General features: G+C 40.9%; 1 protein-coding gene across 5 annotated transcripts; it reads right to left on the bottom strand.

The window, feature by feature from the left end:
- Nucleotides 1–67: 67 nt before the first annotated feature.
- Nucleotides 68–27426, bottom strand: LOC147221327 (protein NipSnap homolog 1-like). Of its 5 annotated transcripts, XM_086169752.1 has the most exons (13): nt 14560–15988; nt 12331–12409; nt 11802–11897; nt 8898–8980; nt 6360–6487; nt 5169–5214; nt 4403–4497; nt 4123–4193; nt 3898–4038; nt 2693–2724; nt 2498–2592; nt 1555–1638; nt 68–391 (listed from the first exon to the last, which is right to left on the bottom strand). In XM_086169752.1, the coding sequence occupies exons 1-13, from the start codon at nt 14715–14717 to the stop codon at nt 327–329; spliced, it is 1173 nt and encodes a 390-aa protein (XP_086025878.1). In that variant the 5' UTR covers nt 14718–15988; the 3' UTR covers nt 68–326. The 5 variants fall into 5 exon arrangements, 4 of the variants coding, with proteins under 4 accessions (XP_086025878.1, XP_086025880.1, XP_086025876.1 ...); XR_015107869.1 differs by lacking the exons at nt 68–391; nt 1555–1638; nt 2498–2592; ... (5 more) ...; nt 6360–6487; nt 8898–8980 and adding exons at nt 10903–11724; nt 17268–17474; nt 19016–19217; ... (1 more) ...; nt 25779–26021; nt 27250–27426 and having other exon boundaries at nt 15883–15992; XM_086169754.1 differs by lacking the exons at nt 68–391; nt 1555–1638; nt 2498–2592; ... (5 more) ...; nt 6360–6487; nt 8898–8980 and adding exons at nt 17268–17474; nt 19016–19217; nt 21326–21468; nt 25779–26021; nt 27250–27426 and having other exon boundaries at nt 10903–11897; nt 15883–15992.
- Between the last annotated feature and the right edge of the window lie 386 nt (nt 27427–27812).

Here is a 27812-nt window from a genome sequence, read left to right as displayed (position 1 = left end):
GAACAAATCAATGTACATTTGACACTCACATTTTTTTTGTCATAATCCCCCCCACCCCCCCACCCCCCGCTCCTTCATCTTTTATGTGACCTGGAATCTTCTGGATTCTTAGAAATACACAAACAAAGCTTCTAATTTCCACTTCTGACCGACCGACCCCAACGGTTTTTGTTGCATTCTTGGTCGTTGTATAAAAGAACTGGAGATAGCACATGAGAAGAAGAAGAAGATGACGATGACGACGACTCCATGATCAGTAAGCGGCAGCTCAGGCAGGAGTCGGAGACTCGCTCATTAGGATGTTCTGGGGTGCAGTCAGTTATTTCTCACTGTAACGGGGAGCTCTTGGTGGGAATCATTATCCTGGACTCCATGCTCCTGATCAGAGGCACTGGGGACAGAGGGGCAAACAGCTCCTCAGACTCCACTCCTCTTCTTGAGAAAATATACGGATAGCCCTTATTGTTTTATGGATTTTCTTCCATACGGACGATTGTGTGTTGAATCACTTACGGCGTAATGAGGTTCACTGTCTGGCTAAAATCATATTTGCAAGACAAAATAGAACAACAGGAATTTACCTCAATTTAACTGAAATTGAGGTGGAAAATAACCAGAAAATTTAGAATGGCAATTAACTAAGGAAAAAAAAACAACGAAACAAGGAAAAGCCTTCAAATGAGAAATTATTGATTAAACAAATCACATTAAAAAGAGTAAAATTTAAGAGCGGTACTTTTAGGTCTCAAAAGGACAGACTGCAGTTCTCAGTTTAAGTCACTGATATTGTGTCGTCTTTCTTGAAATTAAAATGAAGAAGCGTTTTTTATTTTTTAACCTCCATTTAACTAGATCAAACAGTGCTGACTGTGACTCAGGTCAGACCAGACCTCATTGTTTGCCGTGTCCTCATTTCAATCGGATCCAGTCCACTTCTTCTATCCAGTCGCCTCATTCAGGATTTTGCTAATCTCACTGTGAGTCAACTTTTCTTACGCAACTAACCAAAGTTTGATGAAAGGACAAGAGGGGAGCATATGAATTACAACTAACACATGCCACTTTGTCAGAAGGGCAGGTTTTATAATCCTCTCACTTTTTCCAAGGCACTAGACAGCTAGATAAATGCCACTTTGGACTGGTTCACTCGGGGGTCCCAGGATCATGACATAACCATCATTTCACAGCCCTGGGTTACCCTTAAATTCAACCTTATTCTATTTTCTTTCCCTCGTTGCGCTCACTGCTGTGTTTTATGCGTTTATTGTCCTTCGATGTGCTCCTGTCTTCTTCACGTTTGGGTTGAAATACATTTATGAGCTGTGTGAAGTGTGCGGATGCTGATTCCTTTATTTCTGAATGCCGTTGTTTTAAACTTGGCAGTTCTTTGCAAAACAGAAAGTTTGAAGATATTTCAACCTCGACTGTTTGGTAAAGAGCAATGTCAGAAGTGTCTCCCTCTGGCCCATGTTGTTAAACTTCTCTGTATGAGCTCATCGCGAGTTTTAAATACTTCACATTTGTGGTTCCATGAAGCGTGCATGAATCTCCTACCTGTATAGTACACGTTGCTATCCCAGCCTTCTTTAAGCCAGGCAGAGTTCCTAGTATCCTCTCTGGTCTGGAGGTCTCTGTAAGCTGAAGCACAAGTCATTCCACGTCACATCGCCTGATAAACTTGTTCTGCTTATGTAAAACGGCTTCATCTTCTTATGTAAATAGTAGCAATGAATGGCATGAAGCTTTAATAGAAATGAAAAAAATATGGTTAGAGTAATTTAAAGAGAAAAGTCTGGAGGAGAAACAGAAAATAAAACTTTTTTTTTCCTTCTAGAATTTGGGTTCACTTTGAATGAATATCTAAAAGGGCTGATGACCGTAATTTCCGGACTATTGTGCGAATCTCAATATAAGCCGCACCGGCCAGCCAATTGCTATCTTGAGCTTCCTCCTGCGCACTAAAACCTTCAAAGTTGTCTTCTTCGGTGTCGGACTTGAACGGACTCAGAATTTCCCGGTCATTTCATTGATCCGATGTGAAAAGGATAAATGTTTTAGCTGTGTGAAGTGCGTTAGCACCCCCAAAAAATCCATATATTAGCCGCATCGTTGTTTAGGTGAAAAAAGTCGTGGCTTATCGTCCGGAAATTACGGTCGTAACACGGCGTGAGACTCCTAATACAACATCTCTTCCTGCTCAAGAGACTATACAGTTCATTAACGTTTTGTATCAGACAAGTGATTTCATGGCTATCAGTAGATAATGGAGTAACTATTGATATTCCTCCGATATCACACAGATGGAGTTTTGAGTCCTTACTGGCTGCCGATGTTAGCAAATAGTTCAGTGTTGACAGAAGTTGTGAGAGACACTAAAAACAGAAAAAATATAACTGTAAATCTTAGAAGAAAGACGACGCCAGTTTCCCCAGAGCAACGGTGTCCGTATCAGATTTAGATTCACGTCACAAACACACACAGACAAATGTTTACTCACCCCATAAGTGATGAACAACATACAAATCTCCAATCTGTGAGAAGAAGCCACCCACGGCTTCGTGATTGTCCTGCCTGTGTTGGATGGCTCTGGCCCTGTGGAAGACAATCAACACCTCAACACACACACACAAACACACACAAATATTTACATTCGGTGCGTTCTATATTAGTACTTTGAGTGCATTGTTCTCACCAGTGATTGCCCCATTCAATCATGGTTCCTGGCTGCAAGAGACAGGACATGAAAGACTGTTGATAATTTTGTATGAATAAAATAATGTTCATGTTAGAATTGGAGGATCAAAAAGAAAAAAGGTTGACAGCCACTGTCCAAGGAGGTAAATCAATGTAATTAATTTAATAACTCGCTCTAATAACTGCATGGGATTCACCTTTGAATAGCACCTCTAGAACACTATGTGTGCCGTGTGTGTGAAGAACACAGATGTGTTATATTGATACACTGATGGCCCACCAAACATCTCCTTGGCGTCATGTAACTTCACCGTGCTTTACCTGTCAAAACACAGCCAGCCAGCGATTGTTGTTGAACTTGTCGGACAGTAAGTTCAATAGCAGCATTGTTTGTTTTTTTTTTAAATCATATGATTCAGATGGAAATCAACATTCAGATGGACTATGATCCCTTTGTGTTTTTTTTGTGACCCCAAAGCCATAAAGTTTAATCAACTGAAAAAACAAGAAGAGGGAGGCTTCATCTCGGAACTCCAACCCTGGATACCAGCTGTAAACTCCCTATACGATTATTTGTAGTCACAGCAGAGTTTGTTCACTTAAAAGATGCTTAAGTAGACACTCATCACACTCATGCAGTTTCCAGATAAAATAGGTTTATGTATGTGAGGACTTGAGTTTCCAGCCTCTTCTTTGCAATCTTTAAGCACAAACAAAAGAAACTGATCAACAACGGTAGCTACAGGCTTTTCATTCAATTCAAGTGGGTTGATGAACAGCAAAACTGAATCCATCCATATTCACAAGGAATCATAGCTGACCGGAGGATTTTGTCACAGTCAATTTCCATGTGGATACATAAAAATGCTAATAAACATCTTCTTCTCCTTTCAGCTTTTCCCTTAAGGGGTCGCCACAGTGAATCAATCTTCTCTGTCCAACCCTATTCTCTGTGTCTTCCTCTCTCACACCAACTACCTTCATATCATCTCTCACTACTTCCATAGATCTTCTCTTTGGTCTTCCTCGAGACCTCCTGCCTGGCAGCTCCAATTCCAGCTTCCGTCTACCAATATATTCACTATCCCTCCTCTGTGCATGACTGAACCATCTCACTCTGGCCTCAAAAATGCTAATAAACATGATGAATACAAAAAAAATAAAAGTATGATATGATGATTCTATGAAGTGAAATGGAGAGACCTTTAGGTGATACGTTCGCATCTCATAGATGTTGGGTCCTGATCTGGGGAGAGGTTCGTTCCAGAAACTGAACTCCAGGAGAAGCTGATTCCTCCTTGAAATCAACATTTTGGCTCTCTCTTTCCGAAATTCCAAATACTCCTAAGGACAGAGGGGATAAAGATGTTTTGACTTTTCAAAAACTCTTGACTGAATTCTGGTCCTGCAGAGAAGACGATGGCATACCTCGTTTTTATTCAACTTCTTGAGGCACTCGGTCAAAGCTGGGTAGCCTCCTCTATATCGCCAGAGATGCACTGCAAACACACACCAGCAGATGTCACTGTCGCGCTTTCTACAGCCTGACAGCCCCCACACAGGCAGGCGACAGCAAGAATGATACCGTGACTCACGGCAGACACAGCTGCGAGCCTCTGCAGCATTTCTGTCACAAATAAATAAAACTTTTTTTTTCATTTCACAGGTTTCCTTTCTCTCTCTCTCACACACTTTCAGTTTGTGGTACCTGCTTGGTCTTGGTCTCCATACCAGGTGTTCCAGCTTCCGACAACTTCACACGGGTAGTCCTGGTCCTGATGGAGCTTATTCTGCACCTCGGCCCTGAAGAGCCACGCACAGGAGGAGGGAAAGGCTTCACTGTTGATTTTTTTCCATTTAAATATTGAAACTGTGATAAATCATTTTGCCACTATTTATTTTCAAGCGAAAAACCTCCCGCCATTTATTTTCTTCAGCAGACAGACTGACTACGTTGTCTAGAAAGTCGTACATTACAAATAGTATTTTACTATTTGATTTTACTGATGAAATAAAAAGGATTTGCCGAGATTTATTTTGTACTTGTGATGTTTTTATGAGCATGTCATTTTTTGTTGTAAAGCACCGTGAGCTGTACTAATGTACAAAAGTCACATTAGAAATGAATGTAACTTATAAGATTGTATTTCTGGAGAAATATCAGAGGCTAAATTGGCAGTGAGGCAATAACATGATCATTTCTCCTTTGCAGGATGAACAACCAGAGGACATTAAGAAATATGCGGTTACACAGTTTTCAGACAAACCCAAGAACATCGTGCCTCTTAACTCAATAGTATTGATCTTGTGATTCTGCAGGAGCATCATTACAAGCATCTCTAGAACGGCATCACTACCAGACTAATTTGCCACTACTTAAGCAAATTTTTTACAGATAAAACAAGAAAAGAAATGTGAGCGATGATGGTAGCGGGTGTTATAACGAGGTGAAAACCAAGGGGCAAGAAACTTACTCTAGACTGTTATATGCTTCCAGGCACTCGGGTTTGACATTGTGAACTGAGGATGAAAGAAAGACAGAACAGAGGGGTGAAAAAAAGAGGAAAAAAAAATTAATGTTTTTTTTTTTTTCTTAAATACAAGCAACAATCAAATTCTTCAACAAAGCAATTTCACACTCTGATTCAGACTTCAACACACAGAACTGATTGGCTTTCAACAGGGTTATAGGCTACGGCTGATAGTGCTGGGAGTGAAATCCCTACATGGTTGTTGAAGCCACAGAGGAAGATCAAAGCTTATAGAATGATGGATTTCTCCGTCAGGGACGGAGACACTTATCAGCAGACATTCAAAACAACACGCATAGATCACCGGTTGCAGCTCGATCCAGAGATCCCTGGAGCTTCTGTCTACGCCCACTGAGGCCCGGCTGGACTTGCTTTCCATTTAATTATCTCTTCTACTCATCCCTGTACAGATAAATGGATGATGTATGGATAGGTTTTGTGAAAGCAATGCATTTGCTGAAATGTGATCCTCTGTGACTCCGTGGACATAGTAAACGAACCTTTTAGGGTTATGACGGTACGATAATGGTATTTTACACTATAATGGCAGTAAAAAATAAATAAACAATCAATGTGTGTGGCATTACTGTTTACCAGTAAGGGTATAATCATGATGATTCTTTTGCTTTAAAGAAAGTCAAAAAATGCTTGAAAGTTTGGATACCTGAATATGTGATCAGTCATTATTGATGAAAGTTTACATATGTACATAATATGTTGAACAGTTTACCTATTTTAATGTACTATTATTTCAATTTATTATGTCATAAAAATTCAAAATGTTCTAAAAAATAGGATGATCTATATAGATCCTTTCGTCCTTCCATTTTTCAGGATGTACAATATTTCTTACTTTTTTTTTTTTAATTTTGACTATACGTTCTGAATATGAAACTGTTTCAGCAGCTGGAAATAACAAGTAAATATCCTGACAAAACCATTTACCTTTCCGTAAAAGATCTTTGCTTCTCACGAGCGGCGATGGGGATAAACAACCCTTTTTTTTTTTTTTTTTTTTTTTTACAAACCCTGTCGGCGTTGTAAACATCCATTGTCATACTACAGTCACCTTGAAAACTAATATACAGCGCTCAGACCCTTCACATCAGGGGGAGGAAGAGTCCAGGTGCCTACATTGAATTTTGTACAGGTTGCTGGTCTCTTTCTTTGACAGCAGGTTGGAGTGGGCATCCTTCCTGGCATCCACTTTGTGCACAAATAGAGAACGTAACCAGCCTTTGTCGGGGCTCTCTGAAAGCCTCCTACATGGAAACAAGATGTAACAAAGTCACAAGACAGGGCTCAAAGATCACCATTAAAAGCAGATACACTGTAGCTGGATTCTAGCAGAAAAATTTAAGATGGGTACATGGACATGCGTGCAGCTAACAGACATGCTGTTTATTTTTGGTATGAAAATGTGCACTGAATGGATCAATGTTATGTATTCTGTGTCTTATGCGTCAAACCTTTATATGAACTTTACTGATAAAAAGGGGAGAATCATTCACTTTAGTTACTACTCTTTTATTCAATGATCATCAATCCATATGTGAACTTGAACAGCAACCTCAATGTTTTTTAGGCGAATAACACTTGATTCTAAATTGAAGAGGAATTTAGAATGGGCTACAATCGGGACATGTGCGTGTGATGTATGGTCTAACCATGATAGTGAATTTTGTGTTTGTGGGAAATTGTAATAAAATCTTTTACTGTCATCATACAGACACTGGTCATTTTCAGGTAAATCTTGTTTTTTTGGTTTTTGAGTGTGACTGCAAACAGTTTTTTTTCTTCTTGATCAACCCTCAAGGGGCCACCTGACAAGCCCTGATGAGTCTTATTGGTTCCTCAAGCACATTTCACTGTTTGGTTTTCCCTGATTTAAAAAAAAACAACAAAAAAAAACAAACAAACCAGCATGTGTTTTTTGTATTGTTTGTATGTGTTCTCCTTTTATGTGCAAATAAACTGAACTTTACTGAACCCTCTGTCTAGCTGAATTTACCTTGCTGTGTTCAAATTTGTCAAAAAACTGCAATCAATCAATCAGCTATTGGTCAGCTTCAGAAAACAGCGTGAAAATTACCTTGAACTTTTCAATACTAAATCTAAAAATTTGCAAGAGGCTCCAGAAACATTATCTTTAAAAAAATCCAACAAAAATGTGGAAAAATAAACCCCAACAACATTGGGTGAGCAAAAAAGCCAGATAATATAAATATTTTTGAAAACATAAAAAAGTAAAAAAAATATTCAGTGAGTAAAGACATATATTAGAAAATTGGGAATAAGTACCAAATATCACATTATACACAAATGATGTGTCAGATCTGTGATTTGCTGTGTCAGATTGAAATATAAAATGATTTTCTTTAGTAGCATGAATAAATCAACTATCCATTCTTCTGGAGCTACAGTCAAACTATTAGTATTGTGTGACATTCTGAGTTTTTCCATTTTCCAGCCATAAGCTGATATAGCAATATATTTTAGTTGGAAAAACATATTTAGATTCTTATTATCTCTCTGCATCTCCCGGCTCTTTTGATAAAATTGGCAAAAACGAGACTGCCTGTGCCAGCTGCGTAAAGGGGAAAATGATAAAACCATTGAATTGTAGCACAGATATAAAAATAAAAATCAGCCTGTCTGTCAAGGTGTATTTTATATTAAAAATGTAGAGAGAAAATGAGTTAGTGGTTTAATTAAATATGAAAAAGCCAGGAATGTCAATGGAAATTGAGTGTTGGTTTAGAGAGAATAATATATAGAATACTCACATGAAGCCCTCAGTGATTTTTGCTGAGCACTGAATCCAAGGATATTTAAAAGTCACGCATGTCTTTGAGTCAAAACAAATCCATTTAAAACCCCTTTCATGTCAAAATTAACTCCAATTACCAGCTTTTCTTTTGGATTAGAGCTGTTCAGATCCTCTGGGATTGGCAGGTATGCAGGATTTTTTTTTTTAAATATGTGTACTTTCAAAGTCATGAGCTCATTCAAAGTTCCTTGTTATTATTCCATAAAACAAACTCTGAAGGTCAATAGGAACTCCCTTTTAATAACCTCATGGGCCAATGGGTTTAATTGGATGCTATAATTAGACATCAAACTCCCCCGACACATCTATACCATAAAAAATTTGAACAAATAACGTGTAAAATACACAATATTCAAAGCAAACACAGGCTGTTGAAGAAGCCTGAGATGCGGTTAATGTGTGGCTCTAAGTCTGAGTGGCTGCAAGGGTCAAAGGTCACAGTCCACCAAACATTCAAACCACTGAACGCCACCGTTGATTATTCACTATGAGCCTTGTCACTTAACACAATTTATACGTGTGAGTTGTGGGTTATTTTTAACTAACACAAGAAGCAAAACATGTTAAGGTGTTGGACAATATGTCAGGAAAAAGTCGAAAATCGACCGTTAGGTGTAATGTTGGCTCACGAGGCGGAGGAAGGTCTTAAAGTTTAGCTTAGCTAGCGGTTAAATGTTGCAAAAAAAGTCCCTGAGGGTGAGTAATAATACAAACACAAATAATATTAATAATAATAATAATCATTATTATTATAACATTGGTCGGAAAGTGCAAGTTGCGGAAATATCTGGAGTAACTTCAATGTTAATCCGAAGTTCAACCGACAGAAAATAGTTCCTTACCTGGTCACCTGACGCAGGTTGAAAGAATATTTATACAGCAATTGTACTTTGAACCACGCGGCGCCAACATTTGTCGCCATGTTCTTCCGCGGGGTGAAGAGGAGGGAAACAAAGAAAAGAAAAACAAAGAAGACAAAAAGAAAATAAGTTGTTGTGACGCGCAGACACCGGTTCAAGTTTCGCTTGCCGTCTGGCGTGACGGACGAATCGGGCTATCGCGCGCGCGCCGGAAATCCATAAAACTGAGTGACGCGGCTGCGCGCGCGCGCGGATCAATGCGCACAATCGATCAGACCTGATCAGTGGATCCGCGGCCCGAGCGCGCACGTGCTCCTGCGGAAAAGCGGAACCGTTACTTTCAAACCCGTTACAAATCGACCATTGATTGATTCATCGATCGATTCATTTATTTTTATCGATACGAAAACATTCAACACCCATACATGTTTCTGGTCAGGTTTGGAAATTCCATAACACTAGGTCTCGTGTGTGTGTGTGTGTGTGTGTGTGTGTGTGTGTGTGTGTGTGTGTTTGCGCGCACTTGTGTATGATTTATGTATATACACACACACACATTTGTATCTGTGTATGTTCATCTATAAATGTATGTATATATATACACATACTAATTGTAACATACACACACCAATACATACAGAATGAAATCATACATAATAAATATATATATATCAATAGAGAGAGAATTGGATGGATTATATAAATATATATACACAGGACTGTCAGAAAATTAGAATAGTGTGATAAAGTTCTTTATCTTCTGTGATGCAATTACAAAAACAAAAATATACATTCTGGATTCATTACAAATCAACTGTAATATTGCGAGCCTTTTATTATTTTAATATTACTGATTATGGTTTACATCTTAAGAAAACTCAGAAATCCTATCTCAAAATATTAGAATATCATGAAAAACTAATTTTTGTTTTTTTAATTGCATTACAGAACACTGTAACGTGTACATACACCAATACATGCATATGTACATTTTATATACAAAATAAAATGATACATCATAAATATGTGTATATAATAGAGAGATATAGATTATAGGTGTATGTATAAATACATGTATATATATATATACAGAATGAGATGGTAAGATATATACATATATATGTATGTTTATGCATGAATGTATTCTTATATACACACATACTAATTGTAACGTATACACACACTAATACATGCATATGTACATTTTATATATAGCATGAGATGATACATAATTAATATATGTATATAGATAGGGATGGATTATATGTATATATAAATACATGTATGCATATATAAATCTATAAACAGATTTATATACAGAATGTGATGGATAGGATAACACATACATATGTATATGTACTTACATGTTTTTTAAAAGGACAAATGAATATTAGGATAATGGGAATAAATCTTAGGTAAAAGTTGCAGTACTGCCGGATTAGAGCCACAGTAGCGCAGGAATGATTTTTTTCTATCGAGAGCAGAAAGTCAAACAGTCATGACATTGTGAGTGTGTAAATATAGGATATCAAATTAGCATTACAGAGTATATAATTTTTAAAAAGGCATAATAACGCTTTGGTATGACTTTCATGACCCGTACGTCCCAGTCAGTGAAATACTCATGAGCGTGATCCTGTGAAACTTTTAAATATATCATTTACGCAACACCGGAGGAGGTTGTTGTGCGACGGCTCACTAATGGTTGCCCAATCCATTTAATGTTGATTTGGTGTGTGAGTATCAAGGTGTAGTGCTCACACACTCCTAACATCAATGATTAACATATTATCTGTCATACCTGTAGATTGAAGAGTGTTTCATAAATCCATTTGTTTCATGAAAGCGACGCTGGCGTTCCCAAAAAATTGTGAAAAGGTGAGAAAACCCTGCAATAAAGCGTCACATCTACCCGACGAGCGATTAATAATTAATTCCACCACAAACCAGGTCATAATCAAAAAAATATACGAGCACAATAAGGTTATAAAATTTATAACGTCAGACTCAGATGACTCAATTTATTGGCCGAGTGCAATCGCACATTCGAGGATTTTGGCTGCAATACAATACAAGATACAAAGTGTGTTGAAGCGAGTAAATAAAATCTTGATTAAAAAAAATCTGCATGTATATTATTCTTCGCAGGGATCAGTATTGCAGTTTTTGCGGTGAGCAGCACCCGCTGACTTACTTGCCCGATTGCAAGATGTCTCCCGGTTGCAAAAACGAACGTTCAGTCATAACAAGCAAATATAAAATGACCGTGGACGAGGTTATCTCGGTGCTTCGACATACTGATGTCGTGCCGCTGCAAACAGGACTATTATCTAATAACAGGCTGTTCTTTCGCGGCTGGTTTCTCTATTAGACTAGTCATGCAGTACTTAAATCCTTTTTGTGCAACCCACTTTCACTTCTTCTCGTACACAATGCGCTGCTCTCTGATCCCCGCCGTCATTCTACCCACTGGCATTATATAACATCGAATCAGATCATACCTAAAAGGAATAACACTCAACACCTGTATTGTGCGGTACGCCTCTGTTTTAATGACCAAAAGCAACACCGTATTCCGCACCCCTCGACAATGGCGGTGTAATATCTATCTTAAAAAAGTATGACTTGGGCGCTGTGAAGAAAACGTACAAAACAAAGAAAGCGTCCGCTGCGGCTAAAAATGTAACCGGTTTCAAGCGTTCTCTTTCCTGAATCTGCCAATCCGGCCCCCGTGCTTCACCGTAAGCGCGGGTATCGCGTCTTTCACGGCGGCGTACAAGTCCTCAAACTCCTGATTGACCGGGATGTCCTGGAGACGGCGAGACAAAAGAGAGGCCGTCCGTCGCGTGTTTTCATTGACCGATAAAATACGACGAGCCCACGTACAGTAAAGTCCAGTTCCTCCACGGCCGAGCGAGGGTTCTCCCTCACCGACTTCAGGATTCTGTAACAGCCGGCAGTCTGGATGGGGTTCCTACCAATCTGGCGATTTAGAAGTAGAGGAAAGGGCAGAAATGTAAAAAAAAAAATGGGTCTCGGTTGTAGCGGGTGGCGATACAAAGTCACGAAACACCCAGTGACGATGAGCCGGGGACGGCTCGGGGAGACGACAGGTGGTTTTAGCTTGACTTGGCGTTTGAACCGAGGTCGCGGCTGTCACCGCTGAGCGGGAGAAACCTGACAACCGGGTGATTATTATGCAAATAAAAACCCGGTCATCACAGGTGTGGCGGGCGTGACGCGGGGACCGGCCAGCCGAGGAGTTCCCGCAAGCAATTATTTTAGAAAAGATAAACATCTTTTGCTTAAGGGGGTAAAAAAAAAAAAAAAAAAAAACACAACAAAAGCGCGGCGACTGATTTATCCTTTTTCAGTTTTTCCAGCCTGTTGAATCGCCGGCTCCTCCATGACTCACGTTCAGGGACTTGATGCTCTTGTTTACTTTCAGGCCCGTGGCAAGGTGCGCGGCTCCTTCGGGGGGGATTCTGTTGTTGCTGTGGCGGAAGCGCGCACACACAAACACACACACACACACACACACACACACACACACAAGATAAATATTGGCTAAGCAATCACAGAAATGCTATTTACAAGTGTTATGTTTTCATCCAGTAGCACAGTGGTGGAGCAGTTAGTGCTTCTGCAAGAAGGTTCCTGGTTTGAATCCGATAGGGAGCCTTTCTGCGTGGAGACTCCATGTTCTCTGAATGAATGCATGAATTATACAAGATCATCCTATGTAACCACCAGATAATTATTAAATCAACTTCACCTCCAAATTGTATGTCTATGTAGGACTTGTGAATGAGAGGGTAAACGGTTGTGTCTCTTCATGCGATCAACCCTGCGTGAACTGCAACCGATGAATAAATGAAGTCATGTTTTCAACCAAAAATTGGGAAAAATTGCCCCGAATGAGTGAGTGAGTGAGTGAATGGTTGTCTGTCTGTATATGTGGGCCTGAAAATCACCAGGCAACCGGTCCAGGGTGTCCCCCACTTCTTGCCCGATGACAGCTGGGATCGGCTCCAGCATCCCCTCCCGCGACCCCGAGTGCAGGATAACCGTCAGACGATGGACGTTTTCAACCAATTTTACATCTCTATATGACATGTGAATGAGATTGTGACTGGTTGTACAGCGTATCTATATTCACTATATGGCCAAAAGTATTTGCTTGCATATGAACCTAAGTGACATCCCATTCCTGATCCATAGTGTTCAATATGACGTCGTCCAAACCCAGTCTCGTCCATCAGATCGCCAGATGGAGAAACGCGATTCGTCACTCCAGAGAACGCATCTCCGCTGCTCTAGAGTCCGGTGGCGGCTCGCTTTACGCCGCTGCAACTGACGCTTTGCATAGCACTTGGTGGTGCACGGCTTGGATGCGGCTGCTCGGCCATGGAAGCCCATGGAAGCGACTGACTCTGCAGAAAGTTAGCGACCTCTGACCTTTGACCCCGCTCCGTCAGTTTACCCTTACACTTCGTGGCCGAGTTGCCGTCGTTCCCGTACACTTCAATGTTCTTATTATACAACCGACGGTTGACTATGGAATATTTCTCACGATGGCATCCTATCACAGTTCCACGTGGAATTCACTGAGATCCGGAGAGCGACCCATTTTTCACAAATGTTTGTAAAAACAGGTGCTTGATTTTATACAACCGTGGCCGTGGAGGTGATTGGAATACCTGATTCCGATTATTTGGATGGGTGAACGAATACTTGTGGCCATATAGTGCATACTAGGGGTCAGGAACCTTTTTGACTGTGAGAGCCATAAAAGCCATATATTTCTAAATATATTTAATTGAGAGCCATACAGTACCTTTAACGTATAATGAATTAAATATGTCTTACTTTTAATACAACCTTTGGTGCTGCATGGATTTGTTCAAAGTGCTGCTTTACATTTGACCTTTTTATCGATGCAATTTCATCATAGCGGATTAGAAATACCGCAGATCCAAATGCAAATTCCTCTGTCCACGCAGCCTGGAATGCACGGTAACTGTCGTCTTTTTTTTCTTTTCACCATCTTTTCCGTTTTCAGGGTTGACGCGGATAAACTAGTCGCCTATCTGACCTTTATATACCTTTACAATGACCCGGATGTGCCACCGATTCCCGACCCGACCGACGGGTGACCAGTGAAATTTATCTTCAAAACTAATTTCTGTTTCCTTAAAAATGACACAGTATTATGAAGAAATATCACAAGTATTTTAAAATCAGTTCCAAAGTGATTTTTTCTTTCAACTCAAAATTGTCTGGGAGGCATTTGCCGTCAGCGTAAGAGCCGATCACTGGTGTATAATGTGGACGAGAGAGCGAACGGTTCTATATTTATTAATTATATGTAATTAATGTTTTCAACCACTTAGCAATCATGTTTGGAAGTCAAGAATTGCCTGGAAGTGGCTCAACTTTGGAATTTAGATGGTCGGAATTATTGACAAAACTGCTGTCCCCTTTGGGAAATTCCTTCGGGATGCAGCTCATGGCGCCGCCGCACCGGATCGCCATATAAGGAAAAAGAAACGGTGCGTCTGTGTCATTTTCACCACATTATTTCCAAAAGATCCGAAGCCTTTTAACTCCTTATCCGATCATCAGATGGGACGGGGCGCCGTACCTCACGTTCAGCTCCTCCAGAATGTTGTTCTCCCGGAGGGCTCGTCCGAGGGCCGCGGCTCCCTCCTCGCCCAGGCCGTTAAAGGACAAATCCATAGATCGGAGGAAGAAGTTCCCCTCGATAAACACAACGCTTGAGATATTTCTTACCTTTTCCATTGCGAAAACCAGATGGTCCTCAGTCTTAAATGCAGATGGACCATCTGGTTTCGACTAACCCTAACCCTAACCCTGACCCACTGCCTGAGTACATGGAAAAAGTGTGAAACAGATGATTCAGAATAGTAGTCAAAACATTTGGTAATGAATTAATCAATAATCAAAATGTAATTATATAGTGTGGAAAAATGAATTCTGGAAATTTTTGAATGAAATTTTTTTTCATTAAATTTCATTGTAGTTCCAAATTCTTGGCCAAATCCTTTTAGCATTTTCTTGGCAATTCCAGTATCTATTTATTTTATTATCCATTCATTAATTTATTATCTAATTATTATAATATTTTTTTAAATAGTTTTATTATTTATTAATTATTTATTATTTAATCATTTAATTATTTATTATTATCTTCCATTTATTATTCATTATTTCTTTTTTGTTTTTATCATTTTTTTATTTTTATTTTTTATTTCTTTATTTTATTGTTTTTATTTATTATTATTTATTTATTGCTTGTTTGTTTTATTTTTTATTGTACTCATTTATTTATCTATTTTCTCATATTTATTTATTTTTCCCCAAGAGCTGTGAGTTCAATTTTTTTTTATTATGTTTAATCCGTTTTTAGTTACTGTAGCATTGTATTTGGTGGCCCTGTATATTTATACTTTAAATAGTATTAATAGAAAGATCTTGTCAATGGCCAGATTAGCCATCAGCTTTTTTAAGCAATGACAATAATGATAATAATAATAATAATAATGATAATAAATCTACTCAAGGCACCTTACTCGACACTCAAGGACACCATACAGCCAAAAACATATACACAGAATGCGCATTAAAATATATGACTAAATAAAAATAGAGTGGAATAACGTATAAAGAAACAGAATAAATGTGATCATTTGTCAGTCAAGTAATTTGCAGGTGTTTTAATATAAACATGTTTTGAATGAATATATATATATAAAAGACACACATATATTCATGACATAATTTGTAGTAAAATAATATATGTATCTATAACATATATGTATATATGATATATACATATATATGAATATATATGTAATATTTGTTATTCACTGTCTAATATGTACTTGTATGTATAGAAGTGTTTACCAAAATAATGTCCCGAAGGAAGTCGGGAGTGGTTTCCTACCCCGAGGGCGCCGGCCAGCATCGCCGCTCCTCTTCCTCGGATGCAGTTCCACGCCAGACTTAATGATCTCAGGCCCGTGTTCTCAGACAGAGCGTCTGCGAGAGCTCGTCCTTTTTGGATGGTAAGCAGATGGAAAGACAGTGTATTTTCTGAACACGTCATGTTAAATCAATTCGGGTCGTTTGGTTTTAAGAGGTTTTAAAAATCTTTTAAAAGACGCATCGCGGCTTGTTCGTCAAGACAGAGACGTGATTCCCTGACGTCACCAAAACAACATTTTACCGGTTGCTTTGTGGAAGCCACACTCGCTTTTTTGTTTGTTTTTTTGTCGTCCAACGATCCTAAAGGACGGCTTGAAGAGCCTCCGAAGGGAAGGAATCTCATCATCGCCCACTTTATCATGCGGATGCACTCTTTGCAAAGCGTGGCGGTATGTTCTGAGAGACCTGTTAGAGTGCCGGAGGGCACTTTGATTTTTTATTTTTTTTTTCTTTACTTTCCTCCCATCAAGCAGGGATCGAAGATACCGGATGAATCACGGCGCGCCGCCGAGTCCACGTGTAGATTTATATTTCCATTTTGCGCAACTCCGGCCGCATGGTCCCTGTCACAAAGCTCCTCCGCATCATAATTGAGAGATTTTGATGAAGGCAAACGTCGTCGACCTTTGAATGCCACGGCCCGCTGCCGGCTGCGTTCTCTGACCGCCCGCAAAGAATTCTGCGACGGCTGTTTCATCAGAATGCATCACCCTTCATATTTGTAATAATGTTCACAATACCTATTTATTTCCGAAACAAATCCAACGCGGAATTTCATCGCACGGGGACACATGTATCCACACTGTACATGACGATAAACACTTTGAATCACGAATCTAAGTGTCGGAACGGCAGGTTCATAAGATCGAGATGTTGTTTGAAAGGCGCGGATATTTTTTTCTTACGGAACGGGATTTAATCATCGGTGTCATTAAACCCCACTGGTGAGTAGGCTTGAACCTCGGGTCGAGAACGATTAGACATCCGCCGACAAAAGAATCAAATAAAAGTGTTTCAGGTAAAGGCGACGCGGAGGTGAGATGTGATCTTCTCTGGACATAATGAGGGATTAATTAGACCTCATTGTAAAATGCAAAGTCCATTGAGGTCGCGGAATCCAATTTCTTGATTAAAATGAATTGAAACGCCTGTTTTTTGTGGTGATTTTAAAGGAAAACGCACGTTAACGGCCGCCATTGGGCGGGAGTTGGGGTTCGCTCTGGACCGGTCGATTTTCCCGATGGGTCTTTGTTCGATTTCGTTATCCGTTGAAAAATACAAAGCCGACCGTTTCGAAGTAGGAAAGTTGAGATCTTTACTATGCGGTGCTAATTGCTATGCTACCTGCACGGTCTCCCAGTGCGTTGCAGCTGAGGTCGAGGTGCCGCAGCTTGCCGTTGGTGACGAGGGCCGCTCCGAGGTGCTCGGCGGCCTCGTCCGTGAAACGGTTTCCAGACAGTCTGAGGTTGATGAGGCTGGCGTTCTCCTTGAGCATTCCCGCCATGGCCCGGGCGCCGTAATCACCCAGCCTGTTGTCTGACAGATCCACGTCTGGAAGCAGCCGAAAAAACAAAACGGCGGGTCGACGTGATCGCAAAGCAGCCTCGGAGAAAAAAATACGATATTCAGGTGCGACGACTCCGGTGCCCGGAGCGCAAACTCAGAAAGGGAAGGTCGTAACCAAAGGGCGGGATTTAAAATGTGCTCTTCTTGGTGGAAGTACTTTGTTCAGGCGGCTAATTCAAGGTGAAAGCCTAAAAATAAAACCTTGAGAATGTCGATGGCCGGCTCTCCATCGGGATCGTCTCCCCTAGCAACAGGGACACCGCTGGCCGCTTTGTTTTGAATTTGTCACCGAGACCCCCGGATAACGTTTCGTTTTCCTGCCAAAGAAGCACGAGCGCCTGGATGCTAACAGTGAATCATTTGAGAAAAGCTTGACGCAATGGAGACTTTGAATTTTTATTCAAAGTTTAAACTGGTGTCCTTGACAAAGGCGAATTTATTTGAACTGAAATGCGCTTGTAATTGTTGAAAATTAAAATTGGTTGATGTTTTAACACGATCTTCCACTTTATTTGGATTATCGGTTTTGATCGTAGATACCAAATGACGCCACCTTTACAGCACGTCGACTAAAGAGCTTATTATATTTTTGATTTTTTGAGATATTTTGGTTCTTTCTCTAAGGTACTGCCAGTAAAAAATGTCGTCCCTCAAGGTTCTATGTATTCCAGTGATGTACACATAGTCCAGTATTTTTCACTAATTACATATTTATGTAATTTATGTAATTTGTGTAATTTGTGTAATTTATGTAAGAAGTGTGACCCAATTTTTCTGTTTTATGCCGATGACAGTGTCCAATACAGTGAAGAACAAAACTGTAGATATCTACTTTTAAATATCAGGGGATTTTAATTGATCACCACTTGCCTTTTCGGCACATCGAGTTTTCGGTTGCTACTTTGTTTATGCAAAGACTCATAAAGAATTGTGTAGATAATTCATGAAAAATGAATTTAACACGTTATACTCATATTTTAGATAGGGGGTTCTGGGTCCGAGGTGCTGTGAGTGAAAAGGGGGTCCCTCAAGGGTCTGTGCTGGGTCCATTATTCTTCACAATTTACACAATTAGTCCTCAGAATAACTCAAAAATTCCACTTTTTCAGTCCTACAAGCACAACGTAACCGCTTTTAAATGGAGGAATTTTAATAGAAGGCCACTTGTATTTTCAGGAACGGTATGTCAGTAGTCTGTTTTTATTTCCAAAACCGTTTCCTGGAAGAAAGGGAAATACTATCTGCGATCGACGAGTTTATGCCATCCTTCATGCCCTGAAGATTCGACTGAACGCAGGGGAAGGAAGCGCCTTTCTCCGCATCTAACGCTCTGGTGAAATCACCTCATTCTGCTTGGGTCTCAGCGGCAACGTTGCACGCCGTTAATCTAATCCGTTGCTTTTTCTTCATGGAGGAAGTGATACGAGCGAGGGGCAGACGAGCGGGAGAGGGCCGAGGGGAGGCGAGAAGAAGGAACGGCGGGGAAAGTCAGACGGCGCTCGTGCTCGAGTGTCCGGTGAAACCACCTGTAATATAACAATTTTCCTTCAACATCTCGGCCATGGCAGCTCCGCCCCTTCCTTCCATCCAATTATCTCGCAGGTTCAGTCTCAGTATTGAAGTGTTGGTTACCAGGGGAACCGCCAGTGCTTTGGTGCCCTGCAAACACACAGCCGGCCCTCCCTCAAAGGGAAATTCTTCTGTTTGTTCAATGCAGCATTTTCTTATCTGTATTCCAGCGAAAAGTGATGTAGGTGGGCAGAAAGAGAGCGACAGAGAGAGAGAGAGATGGGAATATTAAACCTGTGTGAGACAAATGAAGCAGAAGGGAGCTGTGTGGAGGCGTGGGTCAGAAATGAAGCCGGGAGAACATGAAAATTATAGTTTGCAGCACAGCTAATGAGAAAGCCGAGCGGATGAAACCTTACGGTAACATGATCTTAGGAAGAAAGATCACTGTCAGTCAGAAGTGTTTGCGTTTTTTTTTTTTTTTTCTTTAAAATGCACATATTAACATCTACGGGGGGGGATCTTTCATCATGATCCGTGAAGAAATCCTTCCTCGGGACATGAAACACAGAACCTCTGACATCCAGCCACTTCACCGCGTGATTGACGGACGCGGACTTAACCGGGATCCGGTTTAATCCGGCTGAGTGACGACACCCGTGCAAAAGAAGCATCGCTGCCGGAAAACAGACTCGCTTCAAACTTTTAGGCGGACCGGTGGAATACTGATAGATAAAGTTCATTTTTTGGGGGGGGGGGTATGTCAAAAATTTCTGTGGAGGTTCTCAGTCATCCAAGTCATGGGGAATTCTTGTCCAAATCTTCTTCTTCTTGTGGCAACTGGACTTGAACTTCTTCACTTGAAAATGCTTCAAGTGCCAGGTTTTCGGGCGGTTTTAAGTTATGGTGGCTTGTTGTGTGAGCGGAAGAGAAGCTAGGTGTAAGGGGGTTGTTATGCTAACGGGGGTGTCGTTCGTGGGACAAAAAAAAGCAACTTTGTGGGATTACTTGGATTGAAATGTGAAAAGGAAAAGCTAAAAAAGGAGTGAAACCTATGGGATCACAGGAACCGAGTCTCATGTGGACGTTACCGGGACCGGGTTCAAAACAAGTCTGCAAATCCGTCTTGGTGTTGATCCCAGTACGGTATTGACAGGTTGTGTCCAAGACGTCTTCTTCGACTCCTCTCTCTGTCGGATTACGAACATCGCCGTCTTCAGACGAACTGCCACAACAAGCCACCGTAACCTAGACCCGCCCGAAAACCTGGTTCTATCCGGAAACACCTCATCGGTCGTTAGAACCCAAGAAGCCTCCCGGATGAGGGCTGAAACGTCTTCAAGTGAAGAAATTCACGTCCAGTTGCCAAGATAAGAAGATTTCGTCAAGAACGTCACAAATGAATAAGCCCAGCATTTTGTGCAGGCGCCTTCATGAGAACTGCTCGGATATGTACCTCCATGATCTTATTTTCTTGGAGTGGGCTCCCCGCCGCTCCTCGCTTCCTTCCCGGTACGCCGAACGTGACTCTGAACTAATGAGCTGTTTGCTGAACCGAATGCTCCGCGCAGATGTCAAACGGCATCTGAGTGCAAACGCTAAGTCAGAGGTCGGCAACCTTTAACACCCAAAAATCCATTCGGACCCGGTTTCCACGGAAAAGAAAACACTGGGAGCCGCAGTTACTTTTTGACATCTAAAATAAAGGTATCAATATATATATTTCTTTTCAATATTTTGCCTACCTGTGGTTGGAAGTCTCGACAAATTGACGGCGTCTTGGCGGGTATACCGGCCCCCGCGAGTGTGACGTATATTTGAAAAATAATAAATATAATTTTTTTTTAAATATTTCAGGCTCACAACAATCTTCCAATTTAAAACTATAATAAAAAAAAAAAAAAAGGAACTAACACAAATAAAATACACTTCAATGAAATAGTTATAATTGCTGGACAAGCCACTCGGAGCCGCAGTGTAAGGATGAAAGAGCCGCGGGTTGCCGACCTCTGCGCTAAGTTCTGTCCAAGAAGCAACCTGCGTCTGGACTAAACATCGGCGTGTCGACTAGTCCGGGATAATTCGCATTTGTGAACACTCGAAACAATGAAAAAACCTTGATAGGAAAAATGTGGTTCGAGGCCAAAAGTCAACCGAGGTCATGTTGTTATCCAAACGCCCGACAAGGGAATCTGTCGGCATAGAAACGAAGCGGCTTCTGCTTTTGTGACCTGTAATGACATCCCTGTTGAGTAACCGCAGGAGTCGATGTCCTCCCGGCGTGCGATAATTCGGGGGCCTCGGGAAAAACGTCGGCGGGTCGCTACCTGGGGTCCCAAACCGCGGTGCATCATGGAAAACTCTCCGCTCCGCATGTGCTGCAAGAAGCAAGAGGCTGGCACCACCTGTAGCTTCTCGCACGCCTCCACGTAGCTCGACTTCCCCGTGGGGTCGTATGAATCCTCCTCAGCTGCAACATAAATAAAGACACAGATCATATCCGCCCGCTCGCTATTAATACATCTTTGATGGCGGAGCTGCGCGGCACCTTCCCAAGAGGAAGGCCTTTTGAGAGCGACATGCAAAGGTCCCTGGAGGATGATTTCGCCCTGTCAGGAGGAGGAGATTCGCTCGCAGATGGTTTCCACTTCTGCTGAAGAAGGGAGCCTGACACAAAGCCTGCGATGGAATCATTAAAATGCAGAGCAGGGCTCCACACGTGTGGGCGGCCGAGTGTAGGAGTTTCTATTTTCTTCCTTTTTTCTTTTTTTCTTTTGCTGTGTTTGAGATGGAATAAAATAAATAAATAAATAAATAAAAGGCTCCGGGGAAAGGAAAGTGATTAGGAGATAAGATGACAGGAGGACCCTCCCTTATCGATGCCTGCACTCGGAATAAACTTCAGGATTGGCAGATGAAGAATACTAAAGCAAAGTAATGTAAGCAATATATAGAATATTAATCTAAGCCAATACAGCAAGAAGGTCCCTGGTTGAACTCCGACAGGCCAAATTCTGTGGAGTTTCCCCATGTGGATGAGAGGGTGAATGGTTGCACGTCTCTTTTTGAGGCCTTGCTATTGATCCAGGGTGAACCCTTGATCCAGGGTGAACCCCAATGCATGAATAAATGAAGTAATCTCTTTATATGATTGATGAATGAGAGGGTGAACGGTTGTACGTCTCCCTGCGATCTATCCAGGGTGAACTCCGCCTCTCAACCAATGATAGCTTGGTTGGCTGAGAGAATGAATGCGTAAATTATACAAGATAATCCCATCTAAACATGAGGTAATAATTAAATTAACTTCATCTCCCAATTGTATGCGTCTATATGATAGGGTCGACGGGTGGGATCGATCCAGCGCGAACCCCAACGAATCAATGAATGATTTTCAACCACCAAGCAATCACATCTCTAGATAACAAGTGAATGGGAGAGTGAATAATTGTACGTTGCTTGTCGAAATCTTCTTCTTGTGGCAATTGGACTTGAATTTCTGAATGGTTATGGCGGCTTGTTATGTAAATGGTAGAGTAGATGGGCAGAAACTGGGTCTAAGGGAGTTGTTATGCTAATGAGGGTGTCGTTTGTTGGGACAAAAGGGAAACTTTTGGGGGATTTCCTGGATTGGACTGAGTGAGGACTGAAACCAGTTGGACTACATGTGCTGAGTCCCATGTGGACATTACCGGAGGCTTGTTCTAGTGGTATTGATCCCAGTACGGCGTTATATGTTTATGAAAGGTTGTGTCTGAGTTCCACATCTCTGTTCGGAGACGGCTTCATTGACTCCTCTCTGGAACCATCTGTCTTCTCGGGCCAGAATACGGACATTGCTGTCTTGAAAAAAATGGCCCTTGTCCTTCAGGTGGAGGTTTTACAGATTGTCCTCACTTAACAACGGCGTAACGTTCCAAGGGGTCTGTCGTGAAGCGAGCACACTGTTTCTACCAGTGATGTGCAGTCAGGGGAGGAAGGAGAGGCCATGCCTCACTTGCCAATCTTGGAAAGAAAAAAATTAAAAATCATTGAAATGGTTATATTTATAAGTGATTTGCACTATAAATGTGTATTTTTCATTTCACTTCACCAGTTTTAGATTGTTTTTTCACTCAAAATGTCCCATTTACTTTTCAAATACTGAGAAGAGACGTGTGGTGAGGCCACCGACTGTTGAGCCTAAACATAGATTGCATGGATTGATGCCTGGCTGCTGGAATGCTCTGAACTAAGACTGTATTGCTGTCTATTAAAACATTTAAACCCTTTTGCTATATGAACTACATTTCCAATATACATTGTTTTTTTTTTGTCAACAGCTATATGTGTGTTACTAGTTTTTTGAGCTGAGTGATCATAAAACTGCAAAGAGCCACCAAGTGAGGCACGCAGTTCTCCTGCCTCATGGTGGGGGGCGCTCGTGAATCCAGGGATTCTTCTTGCGACTCCTTGGCTTTTTCGGTGAACAATCCACTCTGTAGGCTTCATATGTTTGTAAATCTGATTGTGATGAACCTCACCGCACGCCACTGGTTTCTACCCTACGATATTTGCATACATATGAGCAATTTGTGCTGTGCAATTTTCCCCTTTTTTCCCTTAGAAATGTATATTTGCATGAATATAGGCAATTATAAGCGCAGATAAGCGTGTATATTACATACTCACTCAAAACTCCTGCTAGTGCATTCAGCGTGTATTTTAATATTATCGCAAACTCTGAGTTGTCGTTAACCGAGTGCGTCATTGAGTCAGGACCACCTGTATTCATAAACTCCCCACAGGTTATTAGAACTGAAGAAAGCTCTGGGATGAAGGGAGAAACGTCTTCAAGTGAAGAAATTCAAGTCCAGTTGTCACAACAAGAAGATAAACAAATAAACAAACACATAAACAAATCATAAAAATTGCAAGAGAAAATAACAACAAAACATGGAAAATGGTGTTTGGCGCACAACAGCGGCCACTAGTGGTGAAACGGTGGAATTACATCACTTTTTGCAGTCTTGTATAAACATGTTTTTTCTGTGTTATGTCACTTTAACTTGATAAATAAGTCTATTCATATATATATGTGTGTGTATAAACATACGTTTTCTTTTTGCGATCTGTGTTTTTAAACTTGTTTCCTCTATTGTATCAGCGACCACCCATGGCATCTGGGAGGGGGATTTGATTTCATAATCACAAAAAATGACTTGTGTATGAGATAGTGACTGGTTGTGCAGCATCTCTATATAGAATGTGAGTGAATGGTATTTCTCCATATTAACGGTAAATGAGAGGGTGAATGAATGGTTGGATGCCTCCATTTGACGTGAATGAGAGAGCGAATGGTTGGATCTCTCTATAGGTGGTCCTGTGATCGATCCCTGCTTTTCGCCCAATGACCCCAAGCCCACCTGCAACACTGAATTCAGGACAATTTGTTCAAAAAAACAATAAATGAATAAATGATATATACCTAAATTTCCGCTACTTCTTTCACATGCTTCGAACGCTGCGGCTTAAACAGTGTCGTTGATAATTTCTGGATTTTTTGGGGGGGGTAATGAGCTTCACACTGCCAAAACATTTAGCTTTGTCACATCGGAGAAGTGAAATTATCATGAAATTCTAAGGCTCTTCAATAGATGAAGACAACTTTAACGGTTTTCCTTGTGTTTATTACTAATCTTTTTAGACAGCCGTGTTACAGGCACCGTTCAGCAAAAAAGCAGTTCCAGTACTGTATTTTGCGTAGCGGAAGGCACAATATTAATGAACGGGTCTATTTTTGTAAATAAGGTGCACCGCGTTACAAGTCACACAATAAAACATACAGTATATAAATCAAAACAAAGCAGTCTAGTCGAACTAATTCATCTCATTCATCTCGTGTTCTTCCTTCAGAAAATCTGTTTAGTCTTTACTCGGCGCAGTTTATCCGCTTGCTTCCTCCACTTCCGTACCATTGATTCATTAATGTTGAATTCTTTGGCGGCTGCCGTATTACCGTCATCTACTGCGCGACCGATAGCCTTGAGTTTGAATTCCGCTTCGATTCTTAACAGGTGCCGTTTTTGGGGGTCCTCATCCACACAAATGTACAGTAATATTATGTCGAAGCACAGAACGTACCGCTATTACAAAAAGTAGCGGAGATAAATGTACTATGTACCGTTCTCTGGTTGGTTTATCGTTGCCAGCGATAGCGGACACCTGGAGTTAGTGTGAAGTTGGAACAATGTTGTATTCCAGCATGACATAATTAGTTATCTAACATTGTCTGACGTCTGAAACCATATTCAACCAAGAACCCATTTTAATACAACGTCCAACGTCCACATCAATCAAGCAGAGAAACTTGGTCGCATACCAAAGTCGCAATAAAACATTTTGACAGATGTTTGAGCATTGTGTACCACATAAAATTGGTTGGAGGTCAGTAAACACAACAAGAATTCATACATAAGGCGCACAGGATTATAGGGTGCTTGGTTGATTTTTGGGAAAATTGAAGGATTTTACTCCCGCCTTATAGAGCGAAAAATATGGCAGGTAACTGCGGATGTTACCGGTGTGTATTTAATTAAAAGTAAAAAAAACAAGTGTTTCTGTTTAAATGTTCCAACATGGACACTGCAGCTTATAAACAAGTGCATCCTACATATGTACGCCTATTTTTATTTGTTTATTTTTAGCCGGTGCGGCTTATATTCAGGGGCGCTCGCTTGTCCAGAAATGACGGCAAGACCCTCACATCTAATCACCGCTTAATTATTAAATGAACTTTACCTCCGAGCTCCAAATCAGTATCGTAGTCTTCATTGTGGACGACACGGCCCTCCTCTCCTCCCTCCTCGTCGTAGTTTTCTGCCTCACCCCGGCGTTCATCCGGCTCCGGCGTGTTCCTTTCGGGGTCGGAGCGTCGGCCCTGCGGCCCACGCACGTCAACCCCTGTCAGTCTCGTCGGCTGCCGGGCGGGGGAGTGAGAGACGGAGGCATCGTGGCTAGACGAAGGCTGCCGCCGTTGGACATCTGAGGGGGAAGACAATCCCTCGCCGGAGAGGAAAAGAGAGTCAAAAAGAGCCTTCAGATGATGGAGGCTCCTCCACCTGTCCTTCCATATCATCTGACTCACATTACAAACTATAAACCCGTCAGGGTATTTAAGTTTTGCATATCTTCGAAACCAATGAAATAATTTTTAAAAATATTTAAAAAATATATAAAAAATATATATTAAAAAATAAATAAAAATCAGACTTTTTTTTTCCTAATCGGGGTTTTTTCAAGGTTGTTTTTATTCCTGGATTTGTAAATATTCTATGAAAAAAAAGGTAATTAAAAGTGACAGGGTGAGGGCGAGCTGTTTCTCTTCAATAAATTAATTATGCTCTTGAATAAATTCTTGAATAAAAATGTTTTAAAAAAATATTAAAAAAATATTTATAATGTATTTATCAAAAAAAAACAGATTTTTTTTTCCTACTTGAGGAGTAATTCAAGGTTGTTTTTACTCCTGGATTTGTAAATATTCTGTGGAAAAATAAAAAATAAAATAAAAGAGGTAATTAAAAGTGATGGGGTGAAGGCGAGCCATTGCTCTTGAATAAATTCATCTAGCTCCAGAATAAATTCTTGAATAAAATTATTTAAAAAATAATATTTAAAAAAATATTTATAGAATAGTTCAAATATGTTCATAAAAAAAAAAAATACAAAAAAAAACAACAGATTTTTTTTGTCCTACATGAGGGGTTAATTCAAGGTTGTTTTTGTAATATTCTGTGGGAATATGTCACAATATCTACATTATTTGGATACTTGGTCTCCACTATGATTGGTCATATGATGCTTTACACACACTACGTCAACTGTTATTAAGCTGGATCAACCGCCTGGAGAACGCTTTGCTATTAAAGCACATACACGCGCAACTGTCATACTGACCGTTCTTGTACACACCGTACATTTCTCGAACCGATAAACATAACAGTTTTTATTCCTGGATTTGTAAATATCCTACGGAAAAAAAAAGGGTAATTAAAAATGACGAGGTGAAAGCGAGTCGTCGCTCTTGAATAAATTAATGAGCGTCGAGGTCAAAAGGGCGAAGCGCTCCATAAAGACGGGAAGGAGCGTGACTTTAGCTTGTATATTAAAAGCTGTTTATATTCTAAGAGAAGTGCTTAGGCCCTGCCTGGAGGTGGAAAAGATCACAAGTAATTTCCATCCAGAGTTGGAAGAATTATTGACCTCCTACCTCCAACATCGGCGCCGTCTCCGCCTCCGCCGGGCGCCGTCTCCCCGGACGACCTCCCCCCGTTAGCCGAGCTTCTTCCGCCTGGCATTCCTTCCCTCGTGTTCCGGGTAAACGTCAAATAAACAAAAAAATAGTAATAAATAAAAATCACAGCTCTGCATACGAGCCCGTCTCGCCTCAGAGGACGGCGGAAAGCGTACGACGGGGGGGGGATACTGGATGGAAGGTCGGAAAACGGATCGCTCGTGAAGTTTGGTTTTGTTGACCGGTTGCCATGGCGCCCGCCAGCTCCCCCTGCACGAGGGCGCCAACACCGTGAGCCATGACAACAGGCACTTTTACGGAGGCCGTAAGAAAGAGGACGGGCAACCTTTTTATTTTTTTTCTCCACCAGAGAGATACAGCAGAATCCGACCTTCACACACACACACACACACACACACACACACACACACACACACACGAACACACACACACATTACAACCATTCTACTTTGTTTCGTGCTGGATTAACAAGCGCGGGAACACAACAATGGAAAAAAAAAGATACACACACACAAACA

The sequence above is a fragment of the Fistularia commersonii genome, chromosome 22, assembly GCF_037954325.1.
Source record: "Fistularia commersonii isolate RoL2024-O1a breed Wild chromosome 22, RoL_Fcom_v1.0, whole genome shotgun sequence".
NCBI classification, from domain to species: domain Eukaryota; kingdom Metazoa; phylum Chordata; class Actinopteri; order Syngnathiformes; family Fistulariidae; genus Fistularia; species Fistularia commersonii.
The sequence above is the reverse complement of the archived record's forward strand: the minus strand, read 5'-3'. Positions and strand labels throughout refer to the sequence as shown.